Source organism: Pleurodeles waltl, chromosome 4_2 (genome assembly GCF_031143425.1).
Source record: "Pleurodeles waltl isolate 20211129_DDA chromosome 4_2, aPleWal1.hap1.20221129, whole genome shotgun sequence".
Classification (NCBI taxonomy): Eukaryota; Metazoa; Chordata; class Amphibia; order Caudata; family Salamandridae; genus Pleurodeles; species Pleurodeles waltl.
The window spans coordinates 608,304,866-608,322,318 of NC_090443.1; the positions used below are offsets into that span (position 1 = coordinate 608,304,866).

A 17,453-nucleotide genomic window follows, 5' to 3' on the forward strand; every position below is an offset into this window, starting at 1 on the left:
CTCTCCCTGCTAAGCAATTTTCCTGCCCTCCTGCATCCCAGCTGACCAGACATCCCACCTCCCTCCCCTTAATGATGGCTGCTGTGCTGCTGTACCACTGTTGCGCCAAAGGCAAGCCCATATGCGCCTGCGTGCACCCAACGCCATGGACCCTGGTCCTTGCTCTATCCGCCAGTTCGATGCCAACACTCCACTCGCCCTCAACCCGGGAAGGTCCTCAGCCTGCCACTTAGCTGACCACAGGAACACTCAGACATTTTTCATGCCATGCATGCGCCCGCACCCTCCAAGGACCACCACACGATCCTACACCAAGCCCGGACGACCACCTCAAGAGCATAATCCTCAACACACGCTCCCCGACAAGCACGCAGTAGAAGTTTGGGACCTCCTCGACTCAACCACCCTGGACGTCACCTTCTTCACAGAGACATGGATCACCCCCGGACATCGCCACGGTCAACCTGGACACCTACAAAATCATCCACAAGGACACAGCCAACCAGCCTGGAGGAGGCATTGCCTTAGTCTACAAGAACACCCTCCGCCTACAACCACCACCGAGTCACAGTCTCAGCCAACCCATAAACACCTATACTTCCAGATTCAGACCAACCCCAACTCCTCTCTATGTGGCACACATCTACAGTAGGCCGCCTGAACCCCGACCCTAATTCTCCGAAGACATCGCCAACCTCGTTATAGGAATGCGCCAACAACATAGCCCCCCTAAAGGAAACCAGCAGGAAACTGACATAGCAAAACACCTAAATGGTTTATGGCACACCTACAAGAATCCAAACGCTCTTGCAGATGACTGGAGTGGAAATGGAGGAACAGAAAATCAACCGAAGACCGCACAGCCTAGAAGAACGCAGTCACCACCCACCACCAGGACATCAGAGCTGCCAAAAAATCCACCATTCAAAAACGCCTAAGCAACCGTGCTCACAACAGCAAAGAGCTGATCGCCATCGTCTAAGAGTTCACGAGCCCCGAGACAGGCACCTCATCCCTCCATCCCAAGACCTCTGCGATGACCACACCACCTTTTTTCCACTGAAAAATCCAGCACATTTACAAAGGCTTCAGGAACCAAAACCCACCTGCACCGGTCACAAACACCACCAAGGACCCAGCACCACACCAGATCCTGAACTCCTGGACCCCCATCACCAAAGAGGTCACCCAAAGACTCATGAACTCCATTGGGAGCACCCTCAGATCTGTGTCCTCATCATATCTTCAATCTAGCTAGCGGCATCATAGCACCTTAGCTCTGACGAACTATGAACCGATCCTTCAAGAACACCACCTTCCCATCAGACTGGAAGCACGCCAAGGTCTGGTGCTCAAGAAACCCACCGCCGACCCAAGGGAGCTGAAAAACTACAGACCGATCTGCCTGCTCCCTTTCCAAGCCAAAGTAACAGAAAAGGCCATCAACCAGCAACTAACCGAATTCCTTGAGACGCCCAATTTGGATTCTGAACAGCACTCCTACCAGCCACCGACGACACGCACCATACTAGACCACAGAAGCACGGCCACACACATCTTCCTCTATCTTTCTGCTGCGTTTGACACCATCTCCCACTCCACTCTCTGCGCCAGACTACATGGCACCACCGTCTGAGATAAAGCATCGGAATGAATTAGGTCCTTCCTCACTGGGAGAAGCAGGGTGTCATATTACCGCCGCTCACATCAGAACCCAAAGACACATGCTGTGGAGCACCCCAAGGATCATCAGTCAGCCCAACGCTTGTCGAAACCTACATGGCCCCCCTAGCCAAGATCATCAAACAATACGGGCTAAACAAACTCCTAGGCCGACGATACCCAACAGATCCTCTCCCTGTTCGATGACCCTGCAAAGGTCAAGAGAGATTTCCACAGTTGCTGCCTGGATGGAAGCCAGCTGCCTCAAACTCAACTCTGACAAGACGGAGAGCCTCGTAATCAGCTCCAGCCCTTCCGCCTGAAACAATTCCTAGTGGCCCACTGCACTGGGAAGTGCCCCCGCTCCCACGGACCACGCACACAATCTGGGCATCATCCTGGACTCCTCTCTATCCATGACCTGCCAAGTCAACGCCGTCTCATAGTCATGCTCCCACACCCTCCAACTCCTTCAAAAGATTTTCAAGTGGATCCCCTCAGACACGAGGAAGACAGTCACCAACGCACTTGTCACTAGCAAACTGGACTACGAGAATGCACTCTATGCCTGCTTCACCAAGAAACTACAATCAAGGCTACAAAGAATCCATAATGCAGCAGCCAGACTCATCCTGTACATCCCCCGACACAGAGACATCTACTTTCACCTCTGAGACCTACACTGGCTCCCAATCAACAAGTGCATCATATACAAACTCATGATCCACACCTACAAGGCACTACACAACGCCGGACCGGCATACCTCAACCACCACCTCGCCTTCTACGTACACAAAAGTTCTCTGTTCTTCCCAGCTCGCCCTCGCAGCCGTTCCCAAGACCCTGAAAAGCAAAGCAGGAGGAAGATCCTTCTCCTACCACGCAGCCCGGACATGGAACACGCTACCTCTCAAACTCAGGCAGACCGCATCACAGAAGCAGTTCAGGAAGGACCGCAAGACCTGGCTCGTCGAATGAGCAGCATGCCTGCAAACAGCGCCTCGTGACCCTATGGGTGATTAGCTGCACTTTAGGAATCAGTGATTGATTGGTTGCCTTTGGCAGAGAAAAAGGCACTGAGTTAAATGGCACAGATGAAACATACAGCATGGGGTGAAATTTCTAAATTCTTTAATGTTTTGTCAAGTCAGCAAATCGTTTTCGGTTATTTTTCAGAACAACACTATCCACTCAAAATGTAATAGGGTTATGTTTTACTTTACAAAATTGCACAAAAAATGTAAACACTTAAAAACAAAACTGCTTGAATTTCTTTTTTTTTTTTTTAAAGAGGTAGGTACACATTCCATCCGTCATTACATTAGCACCACAATTAGACCACCTCACCCTCGGATTGAGGCAAATGATAAGTACATGGCTGATTCGAGAAAGTCAAGAATAACTGGACATTTTATCAATTTTAAATGTTCATGCTACTCCGATAGGTAAAAACCCAGGGCAAATGCTCAACAAAGGCAATCGCTAGAGGGGGAGGCCTTGAAGGGAAAAACTGCGAAGGGGCTAAGTATGCACAGCAGTCTTGTAGTTCCCTGTTTCCACAAGGCTACTCTTAAATAGTTTCGGTGCCAACTAATGGGCTCTTTAGAGATACTAATTCCATTTAAACAAAAGTGAAAAAGATAAGCCAAAAAAAACGTATGTCTTGTTTAACAAAACTGATTTCTTTAATTTTTACATCGTTTCAGACATCAGAATTGTACCTTATCTACTGTCATGTCTGAAACAAAGAATTCAGAATGAGCATTCTTCTATATACCGTATTAAAATGTGTGTATATTCACCAACCCATTTCATGAGCTTATTAAACAGCAAAGACAAAACAACGTGGAACAGCCTTTAAAAGATCATCCGTTAAAAACACATTTGTACCACTTTTCAGAAAAGGAAATTGTGTGCAGCAGCAGTAGATCACACTGAGTAGCTTGGATTTACTGATAGTAATGTAAAAAACAAAAAAACAAAAAAACTCTACCTTATCTGTCTGATATGATCATGATAGGAACGTTATAGCTCACAAAAAAGCCCAGTACTGGTTTGCATATTGCTCTTGCTTTTCCCCCGCCCAAGCCACCCCGGAACACAATTTAGATGAACATCCACTAATAAACCTGTACTCATTTCTGAAACTTTGTCGAAAAGACAGTGGACAGCTTAACTCCTTTTTGGCATCAATAAATATAAACATTTAGCACAATATTTATAATATATATATATGTATATACATATGTAAAATAGAATATACAGCAAACGTGTCCATTTATAAAGGTTTGCGAGACTAGCAAGGTAACGGCTTACTTGAATTACACATGCAATTATGGCAAAATACATTCTTCTGCATGATGCCTTTAACGACAGGTCAGCGATAAAAAAGAAAATTAAACAGCCATCATAACATTAAAGATGTAATTGGTCTTCAATTCACAATTTAACGGTGCGTACAAAAACACCCTGTAGATCACCCATCTGAAACCAGTGAGACTTAAAAAGGAAAGTCGCATATTTTCATCGGAAAGGGTCATTGCTTCCCTGGAAAGTAAGCAGATGGTGCGGGCGGTGGACCATTTTTGCTAGAAGTTTGGGCCACTGTCGTTGTTGACGATTTCTGCTGCTCTGCAATAGCAAAAAACATTCTGGTCAGACATTGTACACTGCTTTGTACAAATTATAAGAAAGGAAACGTTGTATGTGAACACCTATTGAAATCAAACATTTTTGTCCAAGTGCAGGGTGCTAGAAGACTTTTATAAAGAGAATACTAACCTAAAATTATGCCTATGTGCAAGCAACATTGATTAAAAAAAATTGTTTTGTTTTTTAATTGCGGAAAATAAACAAGTGACCTGTAAAGGTGGACTGATTGAACTTTTTATAATTCGCTTTTAAAAATTTCAAGAATGAAGCCGGGTAGATCATTTCACGAAACTGAAAAATATCTGTGCTCATTTAAGGAAGTCAGCAACTCTACTGACTCATATTGCAGAGCAGAACCGACAGTCTCATTCTTAAGTAAATTATGTCCTAGCAGCTTTTTCCTCTTGTGGAATGAGTCTTTGTTTTTCTAAGGCCAAGTATTTGTAGTTTTCTGGAAGAACACCAAAAAAAAGTGGCTTCAACAGATAGCATTGATAAACACAGATCTTGCTGGAGTTTCGTACACCATGAGCTCGATTCACAAAGTGCATTTGGAAGTACACAGAACAGAACTTCTCATGTACTAAATGGCGCAATTCACAGACATACGACTGGAGACCTCCGCCTCTCCTGTCTTTTCTGTGCAGAGATCTCCACACTCATAAGTATACATCTTAGTAGTAAATGTGGGAAGGACAAAGGGGAGCGTGGGTAAATATGGATTACTATTAAATGACAGGGATTTAGGGATATTCAAGGAGGGCTTGGGAGAGAGATCCTAATACAAATCACTTATCCACAAAAGAGTAAGACCACTGCAATTCATACATTACACTTTTAAAGTTTTAAAAGTGTTAAAACAGGCTGGTCTTACTCCATCCCAGCCTTAAAGTAAGGCAAGCATCACACATGGCCAACCACTTTACACTTGAAACATTCTGTTGTAGAAGGCTTCACTACCTCATTTGAGGGGTGGAGACATGTAAACCACACCTACGAGTGATATCAACTCTCAAAGGGTGAATAGCAAAAACGAAGTTACAACTAGGTGTAAAATTAAATGTGTGTGTTTACTTTGTGAACCAGGCCCTATATCTGTATTATATTTTAAATCCAGTATCAACCAAGTTTGACCTTACTCTAAGGAGCACATTCTCCAGTGTCTCAAAAATATGCACTAGAATTGCTTCACCTTCAGCCTAGTCTTCTGCCAATCGCCTGGGCTTTCTTGTTGACACCCTCCCTGTCTTAATTTTTCCACCACAGCCTACTGCACAAAGCCTTTCACTCCCACTTACAACTGTTTGGGATATAGTCCAGGTCCTCATCTTATAGACCAATTGAGACAACTACTCTCACTGGTCTCCCAAGGTCTGCATTGGTATCAATCCAAGAAAGTTGTCACATTATTTCAACCTTAAATTGTATTGGCTCTCTCTCCACGAAAGGATCTACTTTTGTTTTGTGATCTATGAGACAAGCCACCCAAATAAACCAGAATGCCTGCATCAAAAATCAATACCCTATATCAACTACAAGTTTGCACCTAAGCGGCTCAAAAGACAGAATCAATCAAATTCCTGGTGCTACAGTTTTAGTTCGCAACAAAAGCTTTCCCATGCCCAATGCCAAAACCGCTTTGCACTGCAAAGGCCGACCCTCTGCTAAGTCTTGCAAGCAGGCGGGCCAGTGTAAGAAAAGTTAGATTTTAATGTACAGTAAGACCAAGTATAAAGACCTGACCTGGCTTGGATACAATTTCAGCCAAGTGGAAAAAATAACACAAGGGGTTAAACTACTACTGTGTTCATACAATACCTCCATGTTGTGTGTACTTTACACATAAGCACATATCTAAGATGGATTACCATTTAGATGTTTTCATGTAGAATATTGTACCACTGAGTATAGCTCAGGTACAAATCCTATGCTTGCTTGTGCATCGTTCTAAATAATCTATTTAATGTGAGTGCTGTTGATGCCCTCTGCAGATGCCTCTATAAATATGTCACTTTGCAGTTTTCTAATGTTCACGTGAAGCTGCTATTGTTCATGCCCAATGGGAAAAAAGAGGAGGTTGGCCCATTTCGGCTACAGAAATTGTTGGGTCCAATAGACTTGATCATAATCAGGAAATAACTCTTTGTATTCCCAATTCTAAGGGGGATTAGAACATTGGAATGCTGGGGGCTCCATTAAAAACAATGGAGTGCTGCGGGCTTTTACTGGCCGGTAAAAGCCCGCAGCGCCAACATTCCAATGTTCGCTTTGTTCACAGCAACAGCTGTGAACAAAGCTTCACGGAGCCAGAGGGGATTTTAATCCCCTCGGGCTCCGTGAATTATTATTATTTTTTTTAATAGAACATTCTGCCCTGAGTGCATTCGGCTCGAGCATTTAACGCGGGGAGCGGGCCTTTAATAGCCGGTAGAGCCCGCTACGGTGGGTTCTAAGGCTATATTCTCTTCTGACCTAATTGTGCTTTATCAGTTGAGGAAAGGCTCCGATACCTTAAATACAAAAAACTGTAGGAGGAGGTATTCCAAAAGAACTTCAAAAAAAGAAAACAAGTGCATGGGTTTTCCCTAGGTAAGATCTACTCAAAAGGAAATAAAAGAAATACAAATAACTTATTTTGTGTGTGTTAGCACTTACAGCCAAACCTCAATTAATACAATAAAATCATCAAAAAGTGTATTCTCGATACAACTGAAGCATTTCAAGAGAAAACTGCTCTCAAAAAGAAAAAAAAAAACATTCAAGATCATATCCTCAATTCAACAAATCTAAAACAAACGTCACTGCAGTCATTTGGAACTCAACAAAACAGCCGCTTCCTATTGTGATTAAACTGTCCCTTGAGCAACATTCACCTAATTCATAACTAAAAATCCTGAATGGCAGAAATTTCTTAAATCATTACTTGCTCATGCTCAAAACTGAACTTCAAAAAGACTAACCAATAAATACAAAAAAAAAAAAAAAAAAACAGACTGGGCAACCTAAACCCAGGATAAAATGGAAGTTAGAATAAGCCCCACTGGTTAATAATCCATTTTTTTTTTTACACAAATGTCCACACACAATGTGAATTCAAATGGGTAAATGTTTTGGTCTTTTAGCAAACTCGGCATGGTGGCACCATGGACAAAAAGGACTTAAAAAACATAAAGAGGCGGAATATATCTTCTTTCTTTAAATGCAAGCTTCTGGACAGAAAGATACATCGAAACATCAGGATTTACATCCGCTTAAGAACCTAAACTCTCATGAAGGAATCATTCATAGCAATTCAAAAATCTTCAGGACATTCCCTGGAAAACCATTTAGCTTTATTTTTTTTTGCTGTGCCCATTACCATGAGCAATTATATCATGGATCAACGACTTCAAAAACAGTTTTAGTTCCCATACAATGCACAGCCTAGTCATCACAAAAACAAATGAAGCACAATTTTAAAAATGTGCGAAGCTGGCAACAATCCAAGCCCTTAGCGAACCATTCTGTCAATAACCTTTCATCAAAGCCTTCAGACACCCAATTCTTCTTTTTTTATTAAAGACAGTTAAGTTAAAACAAAGGTCTTCCAATGAGTCCCACATTGCGCAATGCATAAGGTTTTCTAGGCAGCAAAACACCATCTGGCAAACAAGGCCTCTCTTCGGGGTGAACAACAACCCTGAGCGATCCACAAAGACCCCCTTCCCTTTCCATTTTACATTAGAATGTTCGACGTATGTACACAGTACATGTACAAGACTGCTTGAATGCCCACTGGGTGACTTTCCTGAAGAATGCTGGAGGTCGACTGACTGATCTGCTGTACCTCTAATGTTTAAGACCGTTCAAACTTTGGGATCATGCAAATATCTGGTGATTAGCACTCCAAACACAATTGGGGCCTTGGACGAGTAAAGTATAACACTTCAAATCACAGAGCGTCTGATTGTGGATGTAAACTCTAACATGACAAGAGGGATTGTATAGCTTTGATGTAAGACTATTATACGCCCAATAGATCTTGTGCAACCTGGATAGTAAATATATACATAGATTTTGTTTGGCTACACACATCGCAGGATTTCTCATTTGGATTATTAAGTTGTGCTGTCAAATTCTATAATGGTCTCTCAATGTAATTTTCTGGGAATTACAGAATGGTTCCATAGGGGGACAATTTTCACCTTACTTTGGCGGTGATCCACTTCATATTGCCATTGTTCACAAAAGTAAACCCTCTTGATAATACATCCCATTGATCATTTTACAGACAAACATAGTTCCTGCTCTGGCTAGACCCAGCAGTTACCCAGCTTGGGCAAAATGAGTTGACAGTCAAACCAGGGAGATAGAGACTTGGGAAAATCCCAAAACTTGATTTATCTCAACTTTCCACCTTATGCAGCCGCTGTAAATACTATATTAACTAGAGTGACTTCCATATGACGTTTTAATAAGCATTGGGTGGTAAGTAACTTTTGAGTTTCCTTATCAAACCATTGCAGCTCCTGATTTACTATTTTTAAGCTTTTGGACTTTTCACACACTTTCTTGAGCACTAATGTATAAAGGATGGTGGTAGGGACAATTCTTTGGTTGATTTATTAAATTCCACAAACTAACTGAAATAAGAGCCTGTATGAACAATTCACTGCAAAATATTTTAAAATAATATATTAATGCCTGAATGATTATGCTAATTATGCTACTTAATCATATAGTGCTCCACTGCGTGGAGACCAAGGCATTTGGATCACACTTCTTTGGAAGAGTACTTTGAACAGACTGAGAAAACTAAGGAATACACTCTGCCCCTCTGAATTCTAAAACTGGGCAAGTCCCACAAACAACTCTGCCCACTTAAGCCCATTCATATTTTTTTATGTACATATATTATTATACTTCTGTACACACTAGAAACCCTAGCTGTCCTCTTCTTTGCAGAATAAGCCTGAACCAAAAGAAAACCATACACATCATTCTTTGTTAATGCTGCGCACCCAGAGGGAGGTACTCTTTTGGTGTTGAGCCATCTTGAAGCATGATTGCCCAAGACATATGTAGGAAGCTGGCTTTGTATATAATATATCAAAATGAGATATAGTGTGCACAGAGTCCAGGGGTTCCCCAAGAGGCTAAACAGAGGCAATAATAGATAATACTAATGCTCTATGTGTGGTAGTGTGGTCGAGCAGTTAGGCTTATCAGAGGGTAGCGTTAAGCATTTGTTGTACACACACAAGCAATAGAAGAAACACACACTCAATGACTTAACTCCAGACCAATAGGATCTTATATGGAAAAATATATTTTTGTTTCTTTATTACTAGAACCGCAAGACTCAGTTCAGAAGTAAACACTGTTGCAGGTAAGTACTTAGCATAAACATCAATGTAACTGTTTCAGTTTAGTCAACTAAACGTTTTTTAAGAAAACAGAGAATATCTATTTTAAAAGTAGACACTGCATTTTCAGAACAGTTCCTGGGGGAAGAAAATAAAGTATAGTTTTAGAGGTAAGTACACAACTTACAGTTCCAGTCTCCGGGTTATAAGTAGTCCACTGTTGGGGGTTCAAGTCAACCCCAAACACCCAGCACCAGCAACACGGGGCCGGGCGGGTGCAGAGGTCAAAGTTGAGAAATTTTAACATGGGCTCCTATGGAGACAGGGAGTACTCTTAATTCTGTCTGCCAGCAGATAAGTACCCACAGCTCAGAGGGCAGACTAAGGGGGGGGGGGGGGGGGGGGGGGGGGGGGAGAATAGAGGAGCACTGGAGGGGCCCCAAGTAGGCACCAATTCCACACCCTCAGCGGCACTGGGGCAGCCGGGTGTAGGGTGCAAACAGGGCGTCGGGTTTCCAATGAAACTATGAGGGGACCCTGGGGGTCATTCAGGCGCTGCAGGCACGGTCTTGGGGGAGGGGGGTGCCTTGCGCACAACACCAGTTGGACAGGGAAGAGGGCCGCCTGTAGATCGTCGCTGCACCGGGTGTTGATTTCTCCAAGTCCTGGGGGCTGCAGATGCAGTGGGTCCTTTGGCATTGGTTATCTTCATCCAGGGCATTCGCGGTCAGTGGGGTCCTCGGGATTCCCTCTGCAGGCGTTGTGGAGGAGTGGAGAGGTCAACTCAGGGTGGCCACTTGGTCGCCGTCGCCTGGGGGTCCTCTCAGGTTAGTTGGGCCACCTGGACTCGGGTCGTGGGAGTTGGGTGCAGAGTGGTTAGGACTCACGCTTCTTGAGTGAGGTGGGAGTCCTTCAGAAGAGGTTTATTCTGTTCTTCTTTGGACAGGGCCGCTGTCCACGGAAGTTCTTGATCCTCTGTGATGCAGGCAGTCCTCTGGAGGTTTTTCAGAGGTCGTTGGGCCTGAAGGATGCGTCGCTTTTCTTCTGCCGGTTCTTTGAAGCAGGAGACAGGCCGGTAGGGCTGGGGCCAAGTCAGTTGTTGTCTCCTTTTCCTCTCTGCTGGGGTTTCAGCTAAGCAGTCCTTCTTGTGAGGTCATCAGGAATTTGATGATCTGGGTTCAGGGTTGCCCCTAAATACTAAATTTAGGGGTATGTTAGGATCAGGGGTCCAAGAATTAAATACTTAACAGTTGGTGAAAAGGCCAGGTAGAAAAAAGCTCCAGGTAATCCAGATCCTGGCATCTGTGGAGCTTTGAAAAAACGCAACCGCTGTCACCAGTGCAAGAGGCACCTTTATTTTGCTACCTCTTCCAGAACAGAGACTGGTAATTCAGTGGTGAACATTGCCTAACACTAGATTGGTTAATTGCATAAACATCCTACAAAACTAGTAGAAAACTCCTAAGATAAAGAATCTGTAGGAGGACTTACCTATTAGAAATATATGATCTAAGAATTGTATTAATCCCCTCAGTAAGTCACCACCAACAAAACAAGCAAAAAGAAAAAAAAAAAACACGAGAAATTCAGTAGATTACGGACACAGAGGAGTACTTAAAAGGAACATAACACTTCCAAGAAGGGTCAGGCTTTCAGAACGGTCAGCATCAACAGACCACATCAGCATTGCGACGATCAGTAGGTTACAAGAAATACCTCATGAAAAGTCAGGGTCAAAATTGTGATAGTGGGCACTCCACCCATTAAAACATTTTCAATAAGGAAATCCATGCTGAGGGCAGTAATGAATTAAGTCGATGAGGAACCAGTTCCATTCTGCAAAGAATGGACACTCCAATTGAGAAGTAGTTTGTGGAACATTTAGAGAATACCTGACAGACTTCTTTTGTAAACTACCTGCATTTCTTAACAAAATTACTTCAGTAAAACAAGCAGCGCATCTTCAATGCATTAGTATCGGTTTACCAGAATTGATAATGTTTTGGCTCAGTCCTCGTAATGGTATGCTGTCATCTCGTTTTTTAATGTATTTTAGTTCCAGTCCAAAAGCTTCACTGTTGAAAAATGAAAAAAAGAGAAATGAATCTGATGTTCTCTCTCTCTCGCTCTAGCCATAGCAGTGAAAATTGTTGGTTACTACAGTGCAAAGGTCAATATCAACTTTAGTGCTTCAGTACAAGAAAGCTGACATAATGAAACGGTTTATTGCCTCACAGATTGCATGCTACAAACACTTTACTCAGGGAAATAATTCACTTAATCACAGGCCTCTTCAGTGTGAATTTCACCTTACTGCACAAATTCATGCCATGGGAACCTGTTTTTTGTTAAATAAATATTGTTAAAACAAACAGGAAAAATGTCATGGCATAAATCATATAAAGCATAAGTGGAGAGAGTACCCACAATTGAGGGAAGGGAACAGCATCATGATGCACTCAACTTTGGTAATAACATATTTGGAGTTTGGGAGAGAGGGTGGGGTGGGGGGGGGCAGGGAATGAGGGGGTGGCAGCCAAGAACTACAAATTCCAGAAACCTCGGGAGAAAAAGCTACCAGATACCATCACAATGGGGTGACCAATCCGATGTCGAGTATGCACATAATCTTGACTGAGAGCAACAAGCCCTCTTTTCTTGCTACTTGCAGTCAAGGTAAGTACTCTGCTTGCATTACATTCATAACGTTATTTTTATCATTTATTGTATAATATGTATTGTTTTAATTCTACTATTTATTCTTTATTTTCATAAGTGCATTGCTTCCGTCATTTTGTGGTGTGGGCCATGCGCTTGCGGCGCTCCTTGAACATTCTAGAACGTTCGTTCTGCCTGCTCTGAATCATTCCTACCTCTGGAACCATGTTGCTACGGTCGAGCGCTGCTGCCTCTGAGCCGAAGCTGCTTTCCTTTTATAGAGCCTCTCCGCCCCTCGCTCATTGGCATAGCAGCTGGTGAGGGCTTTCCTTATTACTGCCTCCTCTCTTGTCAGGGACCACCTCTGGGCACGTCCCCTCCCGCCCTTTTTTAATTAAGGCCCTCCCTCTGGGTTTTTCCCTTCAGAATTAACCCTTTTCTTTCAGGTTTTTCTCACAGAAGCTTTTTCTGGGGTTTCCTTTCATTTTGGTTAACCCTTTCACATTTTTATATGTTTTTTCAGGGGTTTTCATTATAAATCACCACTTTTGTCTGTAACTGTCAGATGATGAGCAAACCCAGTCTATAAAGGATAATTTGAAATCCTTCATTAAAGACTTTGTTCAGCATGCGGTCTCTGTATCCATGCTGGATATGTCAACGAATTTGTAAGCCTGACTATCAATAATGTTGCAGAACCCCAAGGATGCTCCTTCTCAAAGAGGGACGAAACGTGCAGCACCCCCTATGTGCCTTCCAAAGGTGTCTGGTAAATTTGCCCCCCCGCCCGAGAGCCAAATTCTTCAGGGCTCCCTTCTTCTCCCCTTAATATTCTCCATCTTCAAGACACTGACAATGATGGGGACGACAATTTAGATGATGCCACTCAAACAAATTATGATATTTATGATAACGGGCCTTTGGAGAAAAGGCGTAAAATTGCTCCCTCTGTGCTCTCCCCTCATCTCGTGTCTGATGATCTACTTGATCATTTGGTGAACCCATGTTTGACCCTATGTCAATTCACCACCCAAATTCTTCTGAGTCGTTCCCATCAGATCATGTTTTTGATTGTGTCCTTTTATTTAAGGCATGCGCTTGATAAGTTGTCCAGGAACAAGTTAAAGTCTGTGTGTCCTAGACCTTTCCTTCCCTTTTAAGTGGCTGATACCCCCACGATTGACCCCACCATAGGGGTTGATAGGGCCCGGTCTAACTGCCATGGTAGATTTTTGGACCTAGTTGGACCTTTAACTAGGATATTTGATTTGGCCATAGAGGCTCTGATGGAGGGCAATCAAGTGGACCCTGAGGCGCTCTCGAACTGGGCTCAGAGAGCAATATGCATTCTGGGAAATGCCTGTATCTCCCAGGAGCGGCGAAAAAGCCTCCTGCTAAAAATTGACCTCCAAGCTCAGTTAGTTGGCAACCAAAGAGGAAGGCCCTAATGCGGATGGCCTTCTCTTTGGAGACTAGTTTATCAAGGAGATGAGCAGATATGTTTCTGCGTTTATTTCTTTGGATAAAGTGCATTCTTCAATGAGGAAATGTTTTTCCCAGCAAGAATTCTACCAGAGGTACAAACCTCAATTCTATCCCCGACGTTTCCATGGGGCCTGTAACAGGTGATACAGATCCAAAGGAGACCAGCTCGCAGGTAAGGGACTTCCAATTCGGGCTTCCTCCCGTAGAAGGCAGACTGGGATCTTGTCTAGATGCTTGGTTATCTCGAACCTCAGATCCTTGGGTTATCCAAACCGTTCAAGGTTACTGCATAGAGCTTTATCAGGTTCCTTGTCAGACTCACCTGCCTCAACCTCTTCATTTTTCCCCCAGATCAATTCCTTCTGGTTCAGGATGAAGTGCAGTTCTTACTGACAAAACAGGTTATAGAAAAGGTTTCCTTTGACCCTTCCAGGTTCCTCAGTACCATCGTTCTGGTTCAGAAGAACCACAAACATCGACCAGTTATAAAACCTGAAGCTCTTCAACAATGTCACGTTACGTCACCATTTCAAGATGGAGACTATTCTCCATCAAAGAGATCTTCTGCTTCCAGATGACTGGTTTGTCTGCCTGGACCTCCAAGACGTGTACCCCTCCGTACCCATTCATCCTTCCTACAGGAAATTTCTTCAGTCGGGGGGGGGCTCTTTCTTTCGATTTAAAACTCTCCCTTTCGGTCTTTCATCAGCTCTTTGGTGCTTCACCAAGATCCTCAAACCAGCAGTAGCCTTCCTCAGGGGTCAGGGGATAACAGGGTAAGTCTATCTGGACGATTTCCTCATCATAGCACAAGTATTGCTTGCTGGATCAGCTAAACCTTTGTCGGGACCTTTTGTCAAGGCTGGGGTTTCTTATAAATCTTCAAAAGTCGGTTCTAATTCCTTCCCAACGTCTCAAATTTCTCGGTTTCATAGAAAACTCTGTCGAATCAGTGCTTCAACTCCCTCAACAGAAGGTGATGCTGATAAAGAAAGAGATATGTCTCATCTTCCTTATCCCTCTCTGTTCCCTAAGATCCATAGCCCGTTTAGTAAGTCTTCTTTCCGCATCTATTCAGGCCATCTTTCCGTGGCCCCTTCATTACAGGGCTCTTCAAAAGTTGAAGAACCATCACGTTCGAAAGGGATTAGCTTTCTCAGACCCCGTCATTCTGGATTCCGAGTCCAAAGAAGAACTTTGCTGGTGGATATGTCACTTAGGCACTTGGAATGGGAGAACGATTTTCTCTTCCGCCCAGATCTTGTCTTAGAGTCAGATGCAAGTCTGACAGGTTGGGGCGCGTGATGTGGGCAACTATCAACTGGGGATCCATGGTCCGTTCAGGAGTTTTCACTTCACTTCAATTGTTTAGAGATGCTTGCAGGTTCCTTTGCCATCCAGTCATTTATTTAAAAAAAACAGTAAAATGCTCAGTTCTTCTGAGAATGGAGAACCTGTCTGCAGTCAGGTATATAAACCATCTGGGCGGAACGAGATCCAAACCTCTGGTACTTTTGGCCAAGAATCTGTGGGAATTCTGTCTCCCAAGGAATACCTCGGTCAGGGCAGAATATTTACCGGGCAAACTAAACGTGGTGGCAGATTTGTTTTCCTGGCATATCTACGACTCAAGCGATTGGTAACTTCATCCTTCCTTATTGTAGGAGGCTGGACTGGCTTGTAGTGAGTACCTAGGGGTACTTGCACCTTGCACCAGGGCCAGTTATCCCTTATTAGTGTATAGGGTGTCTAGCAGCATAGGCTGATAGATAATGGTAGCTTAGCAGAGCAGCTTAGGCTGAACTAGGAGACGAGTGAAGCTCCTACAGTACCACTTAGTGTCATATGCACAATATCATAAGAAAACACAATACACAGTTATACTAAAAATAAAGGTACTTTATTTTTATGACAATATGCCAAAGTATCTCAGAGTGTACCCTCAGTGAGAGGATAGGAAATATACACAAGATATATATACACAATACCAAAATATGCAGTAATAGTCTTAGAAAACAGTGCAAACAATGTATAGTTACAATAGGATGCAATGGGGACACATAGGGATAGGGGCAACACAAACCATATACTCCAAAAGTGGAATGCGAACCACGAATGGACCCCAAACCTATGTGACCTTGTAGAGGGTCGCTGGGACTATTAGGAAATAGTGAGGGTTAGAAAAATAGCCCACCCCAAGACCCTGAAAAGTGAGTGCAAAGTGCACTAAAGTTCCCCAAAGGACAAAGAAGTCGTGATAGGGGAATAATGCAGGAAAGACACAAACCAACAATGCAACAACGATGGATTTCCAATCTAGGGTACCTGTGGAACAAGGGGACCAAGTCCAAAAGTCACAAGCAAGTCGGAGATGGGCAGATGCCCAGGAAATGCCAGCTGTGGGTGCAAAGAAGCTTCTACTGGACAGAAGAAGCTGAGGTTTCTGCAGGAACGAAAAGGGATAGAGACTTCCCCTTTGGTGGACGGATCCCACTCGCCGTGGAGAGTCGTGCAGAAGTGTTTTCCCGCCGAAAGACCGCCAACAAGCCTTGCTAGCTGCAAATCGTGCGGTAAGCGTTTTTGGATGCTGCTGTGGCCCAGGAAGGACCAGGATGTTGCAAATTGCGTCAGGAGAGAGAGGGGACGTCGAGCAAGACAAAGAGCCCTCTCAGCAGCAGGTAGCACCCAGAGAAGTGCCAGAAACAGGCACTACGAGGATGCGTGAAACGGTGCTCACCCGAAGTCGCACAAAGAAGTCCCACGTCGCCGGAGAACAACTTAGGAGGTCGTGCAATGCAGGTTAGAGTGCCGTGGACCCAGGCTGGACTGTGCACAAAGGATTTCCGCAGGAAGTGCACGGAGGCCGGAGTAGCTGCAAAAGTCGCGGTTCCCAGCAATGCAGTCTGGCGTGGGGAGGCAAGGACTTACCTCCACCAAACTTGGACTGAAAAGTCACTGGACTGTGGGAGTCACTTGGACAGAGTTGCTGGATTCGAGGGACCTCGCTCGTCGTGCTGAGAGGAGACACAAGGGACCGGTAATGCAGCTTTTTGGTGCCTGCGGTTGCAGGGGGAAGATTCTGTCGACCCACGGGAGATTTCTTCGGAGCTTCTAGTGCAGAGAGGAGGCAGACTACCCCCACAGCATGCACCACCAGGAAAACAGTCGAGAAGGCGACAGGATCAGCGTTACAGAGTTGCAGTAGTCGTCTTTGCTACTATGTTGCAGGTTTGCAGGCTTCCAGCGCGGTCAGCGGTCGATTCCTTGGCAGAAGGTGAAGAAAGAGATGCAGAGGAACTCGGATGAGCTCTTGCATTCGTTATCTAAAGTTTCCCCAGAGACCCTAAATAGCCAGAAAAGAGGGTTTGGCTACCTAGGAGAGAGGATAGGCTAGCAACACCTGAAGGAGCCTATCACAAGGAGTCTCTGACGTCACCTGGTGGCACTGGCCACTCAGAGCAGTCCAGTGTGCCAGCAGCACCTATGTTTCCAAGATGGCAGAGGTCTGGAGCACACTGGAGGAGCTCTGGACACCTCCCAGGGGAGGTGCAGGTCAGGGGAGTGGTCACTCCCCTTTCCTTTGTCCAGTTTCGCGCCAGAGCAGGGTGTAGACTGGCTTATGCAGAATTGGGCACATCTGTGCCCAAGAAA

General features: G+C 44.3%; 1 protein-coding gene across 2 annotated transcripts in view; it reads right to left on the minus strand.

The window, feature by feature from the left end:
• Positions 1-2,776: 2,776 nt before the first annotated feature.
• SASS6 (SAS-6 centriolar assembly protein) overlaps positions 2,777-17,453 on the minus strand; it is a 171,456-nt gene continuing 156,779 nt past the window's right edge. Inside the window, exons 16-17 of one of the 2 annotated variants that reach the window (XM_069232163.1) lie at positions 11,646-11,734; positions 2,777-4,288 (exon numbers count right to left, since the gene is read on the minus strand). In XM_069232163.1, coding sequence (XP_069088264.1) covers positions 4,251-4,288; positions 11,646-11,734 — 127 coding nt within the window. In that variant the 3' untranslated portion in view covers positions 2,777-4,250. Of the gene's footprint in view, positions 4,294-11,645; positions 11,735-17,453 lie in introns of both variants that reach the window. The other variant, XM_069232162.1, reaches the window with a different exon arrangement.